Here is a 16362-nt window from a genome sequence, read left to right as displayed (position 1 = left end):
TAGCTGCATTGTTAATCTTTAGAGAAATGTATATATATATATATTTTTTTTTTCAAACATTAAAAACTTTATACCGCGAAAATGTTTCAAGTTTAGTGAAAAATACGGCTTTGTCTTAGATATGTTAAAAGGTTTTTTCCGGTCTTCTAAAAATTAAAAATTAGATTGTTGATACTTTTTGCAAACTTTTTTAGAATTGTTTACAATACTTCTAAATACACATAATTGCTATTAAATCGGCAACCGAAAATTCAGCGTAGCCGAATGTTCCATGCATCAAACTCAAAGTGAAGACATCAATTTGACGGCAATGTCGGACGATTCCAACGAGTTCGTTCGCGTCGATTTGCGATCGTCCGCACAAACGGGACGGGAAAGTTTCGCGTTCATTTTCCTCGTGGAGCACGAGCCTCGTTAGATCTCGTCGTTAAGCGCCGCTGCACCCGTTTCAATATGTCCCGCGAGCGCTTTGATCCGCTTCGGTCGTGCGCGCACTCGCAACCGTAATTCACTCACGGCGTGCCGTAAAGTCGCGAGAGACTCGCCCGACAAGCAGACCCCGGCGGCGGCTCGTCATCCGTTTCGTCAGTCGTTTAACACGCTCGTAGATCGTGTCGAATAAAAATACGTATGACGGACCACACATCGTGGAATCCCGCGTTTACTTCTCCTAATTATGAACCGGCTGCGATGCTTACGATGCTAAATACATGAGAGAACTTTTCTGGCAATTTAAATATCTGCAGATCAGAAGATGATGTCTTGTTTTTTTTTTTGATAAATTATTTTTTTGATGAATACCGAATATTTTGGCGTAATTTTTTAATTCTTTGTTTAGATTTATTTTAATTTTAATATTATTTTTGAAGAAAGATTGACGAAAGGATGTGACGGAAAAGGTCGTTGAATTGGCATAAAGTAAATCGACGACCTATCGAACCGTCGCGATTGTCGCGTGCGTCATTCATGTTATGTAAGATTCTGGAAAATCACCAGTCTTGGCCCGCTTATTTGCGTTGGCGAAGAACCGGTGGGTTCTCTCTATTTCGTTCGCAATCGACGTGACGCAGCAGGTGTATCGCCTGATGCCTGGCTCTTATCGCGTCAAGACGCGCGACCCTCGCTGGCAACTTAATCACGGATACATCCGAGGACGCCGATTCTCGGTTTCCCTTGTCGTTCCGTTGCCCCTCTGCAATTAAGCGAAGAAACACGCTCGATTTTCAGGCCACGCGATGTTCCTGCAAGATAATACGTTTCGCGATATAAATCGTCATCATTCTAATCAAACTTGGGTATACGCAAAATTAAAATAATAAATAATAATCCTCGATACTCTTCAATCTTAGTGTGTAGATGTTAATAAAAAGACATAAAAGTGATTAAAATTATAGAATGGGGGGAGACGGACACAGGTCAGCAGCATATTTTAATATTAAACTAATTAGACTAACTTTTAATGTTATATGTAAAAATACATAAATAGTGAATTTTGAAAAAAAAAAAAGAGAATAAACTCTTGCATACCGCTTGAATTGCGTGGCTTGAAAAGAAGCTTAAACGATTACTTTAAGAGTAATCACCGTACGGAGAGAATCTCGCGAAAACGTCTTCACGTTACCGCAGGTGTAACTATAATTCCGGCTACGCCCACCGAGTTGTATTAATGAAGCAATATCGATCGACCCTTACAGGATTTATATACTCGATCCCGCGGCTGTTAAATAACTTCTTCGAGGAGTGTTAAACGCGCGGGCGCTCGCTCAGCACGTATATTTTAGCTCGTGTAAGTGTGTACATGCGGGCCCCTCTCGCCGGCTAATAATCGACGATAAATCGGCGTATCGGTGCCGACGGTAATTAATTATTGCTTTGTGGTTATCGGCTCTCTTGCGGTGGAAAGGACGAGTTGCGTGCGGATAATCCTCGCCGATCGGCCAATATCCTCCTCTATATTGAAAGGCTCGCGCAGCCGCGAGAGCTCGAAGCGCAACGTAAATACAGAGTCCCGCGACCGCAAGGGACTCTCCTCGGCATTTTACGGCCAAAGGCTGACCGACGAATGGAGATTACTGTTATTGCAAGTGGTAATTCGTACTTAACATTCCGCGATGCGCCGCGGCCGCCGACGAGTTTACTATTGCGTAAACATTCGCCCGATCTATCGGATCAAACTCTCTTTAACCTTTGCCAAAGCGGTCCATTTATCTCGGCTAGTGAGCATCTTCCAGAAGTAACAACTCCAGAAGTACAAAGTATTTTCAAGGATAACAATATAATTATTGAAATAAGATTAACATTATAATACAATATAAAATAGAAATTTAATAATATATGCGATTTATGTATGAAAGTATGGCAGAGAAAATTGTAATGAATATTTCAGAATTTTGTTGTGAAAAAAATTTAAATCAATTAAATATCTCTGGAATTAATAAAAAAAAAAAAAAAAACATTTCTAAAAAAATTGACTCCGAGTTCGGCAAGGAGTCTATAATTAAAGGTTCTGAGATACACTGTGTACATCGAGAAGAGTTTAATTTCATATAACCTTCTGCAGATTGTGCTTAAAAATTTAGAATTACACGTTACATTCTCTCAGGCGCAAATTGATGGCGTATCAACGGGTTAATAACTAGGGATCGGCGTTAAACGCTTTCTATTCGTATCGCGAGACTTAATAAATACGTTGACGTTCGTAAAGATAATCTCAATATATCTATCTTGTGTAATTTATTATGCGTGTTAACGTTGTAAAGATAAAGTGATTTGCCTATAGAGGCAAAAACGCACGATCGCGCAATCATGCAACGCGAATTGTTAGACATTTATCGCTAGATAATTTATATAATTTATATATTATTTATGGGACATTATTTTGTAATGCACAAGAACTTGCACAGTAGGAAAAATTATATCCTACACTATAAAATATATTACATTTCTGTCTTGTTGCACAAAGCAGATGGATTGATCAATAAAGCAAGTAAAGGATATGGAAAAATAGAAAAATTTAACAATCGATATGCATTATAATTTATAAACAAAATAATGATTTTTACGATGTCGGTTTGTATTAGAAGGGGATTGTCTTGTGTAAAAGAAAAGTTGTATTAAACCATTGTAGCGATTTTTAAATTTTAATTTTTCAATACAAATCCCATTAAAGATAATCCGTACGGAGAATCAAATAGAGTCACGTTTATTGCAAAATATGTGCGCAAAATAAATGCGGGGTGAAATAACGATCGAAGGACGTGGGACTAATTTACATATCGAGTTGAACGATAATTCGTGACGCGTATTACCGGCAATTACTTTGGCGGCTGATCAATAATATCAGCAGAGTTTTCGAGGATCGTTCCTCTCAGCTCTCGCCGTTGGTTTAGACATTATTAAATGCAAAATGACTGATTCCCTCGATTACGGCACAACGGTCGCATGCAGGCCGACGAGCGATGTAATAAGCGCGCGGTAGCGCCTGGAAAAAGGATAATTATCCACTTACGATGGGGCATGCTTTAGTTTAGCGTTATTAGCGTGATGCCGGCCAAGCGGCGATTCGTGAAATTATAACTTCACGTCAGTAACTTAAGGTAAACCAAGAGATTTTATTTATCACGTCGCGTTACTTTCTCGTTTGTGTATGAGTAAGCTTTTATCTTGAAAAAGATTAAAAAATCGCGATATATGATATTTCCTCTCTCTTTCTCTCTTTAATATGTTTATATACGAAAACTGCTGGTGGTATTAATCATGAGATGCTTTGAGAATGTTTTTATTTATTAAAAATAATTCTTGTTATAAATTTTGCGCAATCATATGGTGGCTCTTCGTAAATTATAAAAATAATTTACGTTTACTTCGCACATCCTTGCTCCGCGTTTATCCTCTGATCGTTTTATATTATTTTAGCAACGTTGTAGTTGTTGTTCTCTTTTACATGCTCTTTCCCGATAAGAGAAAGGAAAATGTGCGGAGAATTATATATGCTGCGCTTAACTGCGCATTTTCGTGGAGGGAAAAGCGGGAAAATGGCGAGCGCCATATAATACTGACACCGGATCCCGTGTTGTGCCGAATGGACAATTAATTCCTCGCGCGCGGCATCAACGTGCAAAATTGATAGCCAGCACCTGACATACCGGCCAAGTCCGTACTTCGTAACTGCCCATTACGAAGTTTATTACGGTTTCCCGGGGCACAACGGTGGCTCTTACTATGGAAACGCGCTCGCGCGGTGGCGCACGTGGTAAATACGTGTCCGCGAATTACGCCGAGAAGGGACCTGTTAAAATGGCAGATGCTGATCTCTCTCTCTCTTCCTCTCTTTCTCGTGTTACAGTTAAAGTATATAAATAAATCTCAGCCGCCCGAGTCTCTTCTTATCTCGAAAAATTGCGTCCGAATTGATCAAAGAACTCATCTCAGAATATTCTTATCAATGTAGCTTGTGTAAATCACGGGTTTGCATGATAGTATAAAAAATTAAATTTATTTTTTACTTAATTTAATTTTGTTTAATTTTAATTATTTTGATTTGATTGATCTTTTTATCAGTATTTTTATCACGACAATAATGAAAAGAAATTTAACGATTCGTGTTTTTTCCGCTTGAAAAGTTATATCGTTGAGAACATGCTGTAGAAATTTGCGTGCATCTTGAAAAGAGAGCTCGACTTCCCGTGTGCCCGAGCGTCGTGGCGCAACAATTAATCACCATCAATGGCAATAACGTCGTTTTATCAGCCGATTACTTTTCCCTTGCGTCATTAAAATCGGAAATACAATCTGCGTAATATAATTGTAAGGCCGGCTCTCGCGCGGAATTATTTATTCTTCGGGACGTTATTTATAATCGATTGCGATGCTGAAGGAACTCGCTTATCGCGGCGACCGACGATATATTATCATCGATAACTGGATACCTATGAGCACCGCCAAATGGATTACGCTTAGATTTACGTCGATGTGATTGAACGGCGCAGAACAATACAACGCCGTGTTACATCGATGTGCGTGTAAGCGGGAGACATTTGCGCCAATAAACGCGAGAGATTAACGCGATCTACGCGAAATAAAATGCCTCAATAACGCGGCGCCTCCGAGTTAATTTGAGATATTAATCAACGTGTCATTTTAATCAACGTGAGTTTCTCAGAACCTTCCATCTCCGTTGCGATATCTCTCAAGTGCTTTTGACACATTCGTATCAAACAATCTCATTTCCGCACTACACAATAAAAACATGTTTGATATCATCTTTAATAATTTCAAGGGGAAAAGAAATTATTCAAATTCTAGATTATAATTAAGGTAGATGAAACATTTATCGTGTATATATATCATTATTTTAATTCTATTTTTATCTACTTGAGGCTTTATCACGATACATAATTCAGGCAATTGGAAAACATTATATTGATGTATCGTTCATTCCTGCCCGCTATATTTTCAGCTTCTCACCATTCATTTAATTTCTGATTAAAATCTTAATCGGAGAGACACTCCCCTTCTTCATTATTCCACTAATAGAGTCATCGAACGAGCGGTAAATAATGGCGCGTCAGAAAAACGATTTTTCATTAAACGTCTATGCATACGTAAACGCGAACTTTTTTCGCGAGAAATTCTGCAAAAAATCGCGAAACTTTGTACACAGAGCCGATACAAATAGGATGCGCGACGCAATAAAAGCGTACGGGGAAAGATATTAATTGACGCCGAGGCCTGTCATACGTAATTTAGAATCGAGTTATCGCCGCTCCATCAGACAAAATATTAATAATAATTTGCGGTAATGGGAGGCCTCCCATCGTAAATTACGAATCGACGAACGAGCCTCGTTTTTAATTTCGCTCGCCGCGCGAGCGGCGAAAGTGCGCGGCTCACAAGGCGAATATCGTCGCTCGCGAAACTGTCGGCAACGGCCGACACGATATAACTGTAATTGAACGTGGCTCTTAAATATTCATCAGGCACGGTTCATTCACGATAACTCCCGACTACGTCGTACGCTATTTTAGTGACTCCTACGGCTGTGTGCGGTGTGAACGGATGCTGAAAACGAGCGCCAATGACACGGCAGTGATAAATGTTTGTCTTTAAGAGCTCGATTGCCTCCTCTGGAAATGGAGTTTTTACTTTACGCCTCAGTGATTCTCGATTTTTTTATCGTACCGGAAGCGCTTTTCTTCTCGTTTCCGCTTGTCCAAGACAGCGCAGTGAATAAAAACCGCGATTGTGAATTAACCGCGAAAGTGAATTAAATAGAGAGAGATTCATAAATACTGAGAGACAGACGAGTAATATTCTGAAGGATAATTTGATATTAATATGATAGATCTTTTATGTGAAAAATATGAATTGCAGAAAGGGAAGCGAGCGGTTCTGGAGTCGTCCGCGGCGCTCCGCCGGTTCCGGAGACGATCAATGCGGAGGACGAGCCGGAAACGGACGATACCGGAAGCACAAGTGGGAAGGGCGCTTCGCCGATCGTGAATCCGCTACTTCAGGAGCGCTCAAATTGCGAGGAACTGAAACATGTGGCCTGTCACCTGGAGACCAAGGATCTCTGGGACAAATTCAACGAGCTTGGCACGGAGATGATCATCACAAAGACTGGCAGGTGAGGTCAAAGTACACCAAATTATCAACTTCCGTTTGAGAGCGTTTGATTGAAGTCTGGATTGTCATGCTGATTTATTTATCGATACCGAAGATAACACCGGAGATACTTTGTAGACGTCGATAAAATTTTAATCGCGCGAGAACAATGATCGGCGAGTGATGGTTGGTTTCAAATTCGAGTTTTGTATTTATTAATTATTATAGACGTTGTACGTCAACTTTCAATATCATATGACTTCACTTTTTAAGACACCTCTTTGTATTACGTAATTCTACATCGCATAGTATGATTTGGTTATTTATATAAACTTGAATCGCAATTTGCGATTACTTTGGCGAATATCGAAGTTGTCATAACGATAATGTAAATAAATTCACTACAGCACGTAGTAATATTTTCAAGTTTGAAATAATTATTTCATTCTGAGACGATGCTAAGATGGAAAGAGGCAAGTATCGCGAAACATGTTTCACGACGCGATTAATCGAAGGATCGCAGGCGGAAACAATTTCAGCCTCGTTTCTCTCGAGGGGATAAGCAAGATCCCCGAGGCAACCAGATGCCCCGGGGAAACTCCCTCGGGACGATGTATCCCGCTAATGCATCGCAGGTTCAATTCCTCCTGGACAACGTCGAAGCGATTGACTCTTTCTCATTACTCGCGGCCGCTCACCCTTTCAGTTCTCGTTCCAAAACCGCCGCGTCTCTCCCGTGCGGCGACATCGCTGCAAACTCAATCACGTCCCACCACGACCGGGTCACGACACGACACGACACCCACGAAAATCCCCTAAGGGGAAGCCGACGATAGAAACGGGCTAGGCTTAGGGCGAGAGGTGTCGTTACCCTGAGCAAGCTGTCACTCGCCTGACACGTTATACCGAAACATAAGCAAGCGCTCTAATCGCATTGAAATTACGATCCTTTAATTGCGGGAATTGAGCAGGGAATTGAGCAGGGAAACCGGAGAGAGGATAATATTATATTCAATATATTCAACAGTCGTGGAACAATTAAAAAATGAAAATTTTTTTTTTATACATAGCCCTATTGATCTATTTGCATGATAGAAAGTATGATAAAAATAAGTATAATAAAAACAAACACGAAAAATGAATCAAAATATAAAACAACAAAATTTTGGGGATTTTTGCTACTGTTTTGAGAATAATCAAACTTTAAAAATTTAATATGAAATGATTTATTATGTGACTTTTTCAAAAATTATTTATTTTTTATAATTTTTTTTATAATTTTTATTTATGAGAAATAACTTAATTTTAGAAATAGGAGAAAATATCGTTGAAATACGACTATTATATGAGATCGATGCAATTATTTATTCTAAATTGACATTATTTAACAAATGTTAATAAATAAAATTGTAATAAAAATCATTATAGATGTGCAACAGATCGCAGACAGAAACGGCGAGAGAGAAAGAATAAAGATATTTGGATACAAAACTTGAATTGATTGAGAACTATAAAATTTCAGTGAGAAGTAATTGATTGTGAAAAGTAATCTTAACTATACACATACGCAACACGCGTTTTCGCTCATAAAAAGAATCTTCTTTAGAAGTAGACAAATTCAATTGCGAATAACAGGAAAATAGCTACATGATACAAATAAAGGCGCATTGTACAAATAAAAGGGAGAGATGAGAATATACACAAATATACTGTTCAAAGTAATAAACAAAACTGAAAGAGTCGGAATTACCTCAGGGATGGAAAGGGGAGAGAGAGAGAGAGAGATGGAAGAAGGAGAATAAAAGGCGGGGAACGAGCTGGCTGGTGGCAAGCGGCGGGTTAAATTGCTATATTGACCGTCAGTCAATTAGTCGGGTCGGTGTAGAAACCGGGCGAGAGCTTATGCCAGTTTATAAGGGTCCTTGGGACGAGCGGTGGCGACCGAAGGCGTGAGGATTCGAGTGGGATCACACTATGAGGGGAGAGAAGTCCTCTGGGGGGGATCTCTCAGGGCTGCCTCTACTTCTTCGCGGAAGGCAGCCCGAAAAGTTTTATGTTCGCGTTCGTCTCGACTCGCGATATACCACACCTTCTCAAACATATATCTCCGACTTAACGACGGAAATGCTAACATTGGACGCGAAGTTAACTATCGAGAGAGCCATAGCAAATAATCCTTTATATCAATGCGGTGAATTAGAACGAGTCAATGGAGAAGGAAGGGAGTAGAGTGATATTTCTAAGATAATTGTAATATATTGTTTAATATATTAGAGAAAAATTTGTGTTCAAGATACTGATATGAAATTAATAAATATATTTTCTTATCACATCATACGCTATAGATTTTATTGTAATGTAATTTTCAAATTCGATATTTAATATTAAAATGTATTTAATGATAAGCACTATCCTTGCAAAAAAATTACCCTCGAATTCATTGCTATAAAGTCAAATTTATATATATATATATATATATATATATAAATATTTTTTGTGTGAATAAAACGAGATATCAGATTTTTATATAGGGGGGAGTCGCGCCGGTCCTGGCCGGAAGTCTGAGATGGAGTGCGAGGATAATATTGAATGGATTCTTGAGAAAACTTGGGAAACTACGGAAGCGAAAGGAGGCGGAAAAGATGAGGGGAGGGACGACGCGGCCGGCGCGCGCCTAATTGCCCGCCACGATGGGCAACATCCCTGCTCTTTATTTCCCCCCCGCATAAAGGAGGGTTCCTTCAGCCGGATGCGCGCCTACTCGTGCGTCGGTAATTAGATCTGCGTCTCAGCGACGCTGGTCGTCGCTCCCTTCAGCCGTCGCACAACTTACCACCCCTTATCATCCCTTAGACTTTCCACCACTAGGCAGCCCGAGCATTCTCCCTCCTTTGTACTTCAACCCTCCTTCTCTCTGTCTTCCATTACGTTTCTTCTCGCTATTTATAGAAAATTTCACGATAGAATTCAACTTTTTTTATCGCAAAGTGTGAATTAGTAAGAGATTTGTTGTGCGAATAATGTGAACGAGTACTTTTAATTTCTCGAAAAATTTTTATTTATTTTTTTCTTTTCCATTAAAAAGAAAGAGAAAGAGAATAAGAAATATGCAATTTAAATTTTTTAAATATTCTGGATAGTACAAGGATTGTTTTATCTTTACTTTTTTAATATTTATATTTTTTTCTAAAGCTCAGACTGAACTTTCATATCCTGTATAAAGCCACTTATCTCACGGCGAGGTGGGAATTTGGCGGATAATCCGCCTGTGAGAAAAAATTACAAGCATCTTCGGTGCTTGTGCTCGCGTCACGAGAGAAATGGTCGCGCGAAAGAGGGAGAAGGGTTAAAAATCAGGTAGGAAGGAGGACGAGGAGAGGCAGAGACGGGAATGGTGCGAGGGTGAGGTCCCACCTTTTTCCCCCCCTCGTTCAATTCATTAACAAAAGACGGCTTGATAAATAAAAGCATTACTCACACTCGTGGCGCTGGCAGGATGAATGCATACCGAGTCGACAAGGACCGAGGAGAAGACGTAGATAAGATCGGCGGGTGTCCCCGCGTTTTAGTGGCCGAGCAGCGGGGGGCCCGACACGGTATTAATGTTTGGCCTCCGAGGCAAAACATTCACGCCATGTCCCGCGTCCCCGCGGACTCCCCTGCCTCTAACTGCGAATCCGGGCCCATCGCCCTCTCGTCCCCTTCTTTTCATTCTTTTCTTGTTAACCATGTATCGATGACCGTGAGCGGATCGATTCTAAAATTATCGCGAATCATCCCGGATCATTGATTATCAAAACGCAGTGCTTCTATTTTATTAAAAATCTTGAAAGTCTCTAGTCTAGAAAAAGATGAAAAAGTAATTAAGTTTCAACTAATTTCGACTTATATTTATGAATATTCTTTAAGAAAAATTATACTATTTTTTATAAATGACAAAATGAAAATGAATGAAATCATTTGGAATTTTTTTGTATTTTTTACAAGTTAAGAATAGTTTTAAATTAAAAATTTCATATATATAATAAAATTTTATCTATATATATTTGCATAATCCTTAATAAAAATTAGCAAGCATCGAATTTGATGGTTGCAAACATTTGAAAATGTTTAAAAACAAAGTATTCAAATTTGTTTCGAATTCCTTTAACTAATAAAATGTTTTATGTTTGCGCAGGCGAATGTTTCCGACATGTCGCGTCTCATTTAACGGACTGAAGGCGGACAGTCGATACGCGGTCCTGATGGACATCGTGCCGGTTGACAACAAGAGGTATCGATACGCATATCATAGGAGCTGCTGGTTGGTGGCCGGAAAGGCGGATCCGCCGGCGCCAGCCCGGCTCTACGTCCATCCGGATTCACCTTTCACAGGCGAGCAGCTCCGAAAGCAGGTCGTCTCCTTCGAGAAAGTCAAGCTCACCAACAATGATATGGACAGACATGGGCACGTGAGTGTATATTAGTTTTTTGACAAAAAAATTTCCACTCTTTTTAAGACTCTTAAGATCAATTGTTGAGCTATGCAGAATATGAATTCGTATAATAATTTAATTGCTATGATGTTTCAATTTTTGAAAAATGTCAGATGTACGATAAAATAAGAGAGAAAAAACTGAGGAGTATATTAATTTTCTGTGTATCGAATTAGATTTTCAAACTCAATATACACGAATCTGTGAATAAGAATTTAGCATTGTTCATTTTGTACGAATTATCTTCGTACTTCCGGCATTCTATATCAGTTTGTTATAAAAAGCCAATTCCGACGAAATGCAGACTCCGATTTGCGTTATAACGGATGTGTTAAGTTTCTTATTGAATTAATTAATTAATAAACCTCATTCGACCTCGTCTTTCTATTTCTCGCGCGAAGGCATCCGGTTAATTCTTCGTGACACTTGTCAGACCGCCGCGAAGATCGGTCTCTATTATTAAGCCGTTATAATAACAGAATGAGTAAGTTAATCGCGCGCTCGCGCTTATGTAGTAACGTGCATCGATTTCTTGCAAATGTAAAGTGCCGTCGCGTTTTCAATTATCCGCGAATCGGTGAAAAGAAATGGAATAAAATTCAGCCAACGCTTCTTCAATCCATATCCGCTTTAATCCGTGTATTAGAAGGAAGGAAAGGAAATGATTATGATTTTAAAATGATTAAAGATATGTAAGAATATTATCGTTGATAATTTTTATAAGTCTTTTTTTTAAGTACGTATCTCTTTTTCTTAGTTACAAAAAGTAATGCATTATTGAAAAAAATATTATTCTATTGTGAAATTTTTTTATATTATTAGAATTATATTTTTAAATTATACGCTGGAGAGAATGTACTAGTGATTTTTTTAAATAAAAATTCAATATCATTAAAATTTTCAAACTCTGAATTGTCTTAATTTTTCAGAAAGAAATATTTTCGAAAAAAAGTAACGCCTTTTCGGCGCATTCCGTTAGATTAATTTTATTTATCATGTGCATGTGAATAGTCTCTCTATCTCGGTCAAGCCGTCGACATTTTTGTACGGACTGCGAATTTTTCACATTTTTACATCAAATTTTTCGCATTTTCTCGCGATTGTAGTCGTGGCCGTTCCGAGACAATTTGCGCATTAAACTTTTACACGTTACTCGACACAGCTGCGGCTAAAAGTACGACATTGTCGGCATCGAAGACAGCGTGTGCACGCCTACCGCGTCCGCCGGTTGTTGCATTAATAAATCAACCGGCATCGATTCTTAAGTTCAACAAAGTTCAGCAAAGTGGAACGCAATACGATGGCATTTTGTCCCGCGGAAAGCTTTTACATCGTACTTATCTTACTCTCTTACGTCATTTCGAGGTATATTTTTCTCTCTGCGTAATTTTCTTTTTCCGTAATTACGCGACACGGTTGATTTTGCTAAGCTTGCGACTCGCAGAGTTTAACGGCGATGACGTTGACGGAGTGCTTATGAGAATTAAAAAAAAAAAAAGAAATAACCATGTGAAATTATAAATAAGAAAATAAAGCGTTAGATGTGTGCGATGAGATTTCTAAAGTAATTTTAAAGTGATCTTTCAATATCTGAAAGTAATGTTTAAACGAAATATTATTGTGCTTACAAAGGATTAATTGAGTCAATTTCTCACATTGCTCTCGAAATCAAAAAGTCATCAAGAACGTCATCGTGGTCGCATACTTGATTGATTGCGACCTACCGCAGGCCTCGGTTATGAAAAGGAGAAAAATGACGCCGATAAAACGAATTTCATCGTGGCGCGATTTAGTCGCTCCACGGGATAATTTGACAGTCCGTTGTCTCGTTTGTCATAAGACACGGGAATCTCAGCCGCGTCTTCGCCCCCTCCTCGCCCAATCTTCTGTCACTCCTCCTCCTCACCGTCTCATTGTCAGCCCGAGCTGCTCTTTCTCGCCGGCGCACATCGGGGCCCTTAATTCATCGGATGACTGACGTAAATAGGAACTCCGATCGGGGCAGCGCTTCTTCACGGTACTCATTTTGTATTCAGGGTATTACACGCTGCCAGACGCGGGCAAAGTGATTCTTTTGAATGGTAACGGGGAGCTCGCCCTGCCCAAAGTGCTCCTCTAATTCATACGCTTTTACTTCGGCCGCGGCCGATCTCCGCCCGTCTTGTTGTGTTGTTAATGCTATCGCACGCTCTCGGCTTCGTCGCCGATTCGAATCCTCGAACGACGAAAGTCGACGCGACGTGAAACTCGCGATGTAATCTCCGCGCGTCTTCGCTCTCGGGATACGATAAGCCGTCAGCGATTCTGATACCCTAATGGGGGACCCTTGGAAATAAGGGATGGATGTATAGCACAAAAAGAAAGGAAAAATCGTATCCGCGTACGCGATAATATTGATATCATCGTCATCCATCCGTCTGGATCGTTCGCTGTTAATTCGCTTTGCGGCTCTTTTCCAAATGCCGCTCGTTTCAACTTTAATTGGACGAAATCGGACACTTGTAATTATTGCAAGAGATCTTCCGATTGCGAACAACTTTCTCATTCCTGTCTTTGAATTAATAACATTAATTGAAAAGTGATGATCGTGTCTGAATTTCGCGTGCGATCGAAAAAAGTAATTTCAAATAAAAATAAAAAAGTGTAAACAAAACAGTATATATATATTTTAAATATTAAATATTATTAATAAAAATTGTGACGGACTATATATTATAAGTACACTTGATAAGACTAGGTACAAAAGTCTTTGTCGTATCGTATAAACAATTGTAAAAAACTATTGCAAAATAAATTATTGTAAAAGATGACGCTCTCTTGTTTACATCTCGATAACTAACCTTGATAGGATAAAGCAGGGAGGGGGACGCGTGTTTGTCGAAAATCGAGCGATAATTTATTTACGAATATATTCCGTCATTAATGGCATCCGTACGGGCGGCGGTACAATTTCGGATTATTTACAGCTGGTGCTGAACTCGATGCACAAGTACCAGCCGAGGATCCACCTGGTGAAGCGGCCGGACTCGAGCACGGCGAAGCCGATCGTGGACCTGGAAAAGGAGCCGCACAAGACCTTCATATTCCCGGAGGCCATATTCACCGCTGTCACCGCCTATCAGAATCAGCTCGTAAGTTTCACTTTGTTTCTCGCTACCGTTACACTCCCCCGTCTTTCCTTTTTGCGCTCTCGCTCATTCTCCTTTTCTCTCTTCGTCTTTCCTTCGCACGGCCGAGTCTTGTACGTCAGTCCCGGTCGCCTCCGGTCCCCTCCGCATCTCGGCCACACGGGACTGGTTCCTCCATTTCGTTCGTCGCGGCTTCCTTTCATCCCCCCCGATAATCGTTTCTGTCGAGAGCGAGCGACCGTGCGCGAAGACACTGGCGTAACATCTCGCGAGTTCTTCACAAGTATTGCAAACGCTACGTATCAAGAAAATCAGTCTATCCTTTCTTGCAACTTTGTATAATATGTATTTTATAATTTTGTTTCATCTTTAAAATTTATTAATATTGTTATTTTGATTGAATTCATTAATAATGATTTTTGATAATTTAAACATAATCTTTTTAAAAGGCAGTGTTTTTCTCCCCGAATCAATTTTTTAAAATATTTTCATTTCTCATATAATTGACGACAAAACAAAATATGATATGCAAGGCATTAGAAAATTCGCATTAGAATCGATAATTTTACTTTCGAGTCATTAAATAGATGACGTATGAGATAAGTAAGAACGGATATATACAGTACACTGAGAGAATGCGAGAATCCCTAAATAGGCTCGCCACTATGTTAAAGCGCAATGTGCGACTATCAAAAGGCGCAACACGTGCAACTGTCGAGAGGTGATCGTGAAAGGAACGCGGGAGTCGCGCGATCCCGGCCTCTCTTTCTCTCGACGAACCGTCTTCCGTGTCCAAGTTCAGATTTTGTGTTCGGCGCGCGAGAAAGACGGGCATTATCGTATTTCATGATAGTCGTTTAAGAACCGACCGCCGCGCCGTCATGTGTGGTCCAGGTCAGCGTCGTTCGCATTCCACGAGCGTCGCGGCGCGTCGCGTCTCGCCACCGCCGTCGAGGAGGGACTCAATTCCGTCCTCTCCCTTCGCAACCGCGGCGACTGGAATTTTGGACCTTCACGTAGGTTAAATCTATGATCCTCGGAGGCGACAACGGACAACTATCTGGCTCCGTTTTCCATGTTTATCCTAGTCCCGTTTAATCGATCTCTCTTCTTTTTACCGCGAGAGGCAGCATGACGAGCCGTTTCCTTGAGGGATGACGGACTTTTGTTCCGATCTCTTTGAAGAATTATGAATGTATTATAAATTATTTTTATATAAAAGATTTTTTTTTTTAATATTACAGATTATTGAAACAGAAAAATTGTCCGCGCTTTTATGCGTATGTACTACTAACTCTTTTTACTTTATTTTAATAAATCTTTATTTTTAAAGATGGCATTCATGTCTTTTTCAGCTTGTTTGTAACATTGCAAATCTTTTGATATTTTAATCATTAAAAGGAGATTAATCAAGAATATTTAAATCACTTACGATTTAAATAATTTCAAAATAAATAATTCTACATGTAAGATGTACAATTGCGACTTCAATTGTAATCGCATAACCGGAAATAGTTAACGATGATTCGCTTAATTCAAATTTCTAACATGATCTCGTTATATCTCTCGTCTTTCGCGATTATATTATCTTTTTTTGCTTCATCGATCGCGAAACGTTTCACTTAGGCTTGTCGTCATTTCGACACAGCTTTTGACGAAGATGCGACGCGTTTCGTCTGCCATCCAACGCAGACGAGAACCGACGGAGTCGACTCTAACGGGTGGTCCCGGCGACCGACGGTTACGGCGACGACGACGACGACGACGACGACGACGACGACGACGACGATGACGACGACGAGAGCGACGCGGCTGTTGATGATGATGATGAGGTGCGAAGAGACACCCCGGCAATTACCTCGGGCCAGTTTCTCTTCCACGGCATCCTCTCTTTTGTGTCTCTCGCTTTCTGCGTCCTCTCGACTCGTCATTATCGTTCTTTGCGGTTTCCTCGTCGCCTCCGAGTTTCTTCCGTTCGCTTGTCGCCGTTTTTTCTCCTCCTTTTCCTCGCATCTTCCTGAAGCGACGCGTCAAATATCCGTCGACCGATCGTTATTTCGATAGATGAGGCCTTTACGGAATGGCATGTTGAATGTTCTTTCGTGCTGAACGGAAGTCACGATCGCGCTTTATGCAAAGCCTGTCATGAACAA

General features: G+C 40.1%; 1 protein-coding gene across 4 annotated transcripts in view; it reads left to right on the top strand.

The window, feature by feature from the left end:
* LOC126859243 (T-box transcription factor TBX20-like) overlaps window positions 1-16362 on the top strand; it is a 97065-nt gene that overhangs the window by 64663 nt on the left and 16040 nt on the right. For all 4 annotated transcript variants that reach the window (XM_050610323.1, XM_050610324.1, XM_050610322.1 and 1 more), the window contains exons 4-6: window positions 6373-6628; window positions 10784-11057; window positions 14048-14212. In XM_050610323.1, coding sequence (XP_050466280.1) covers window positions 6373-6628; window positions 10784-11057; window positions 14048-14212 — 695 coding nt within the window. The remainder of the gene's footprint in view (window positions 1-6372; window positions 6629-10783; window positions 11058-14047; window positions 14213-16362) is intronic.

The sequence above is a fragment of the Cataglyphis hispanica genome, chromosome 3 (genome assembly GCF_021464435.1).
Source record: "Cataglyphis hispanica isolate Lineage 1 chromosome 3, ULB_Chis1_1.0, whole genome shotgun sequence".
In the NCBI taxonomy this organism is placed as follows: Eukaryota; Metazoa; Arthropoda; class Insecta; order Hymenoptera; family Formicidae; genus Cataglyphis; species Cataglyphis hispanica.
Note: the sequence above shows the minus strand (reverse complement) of the source record. Positions and strands in the feature narration are given on the sequence as shown.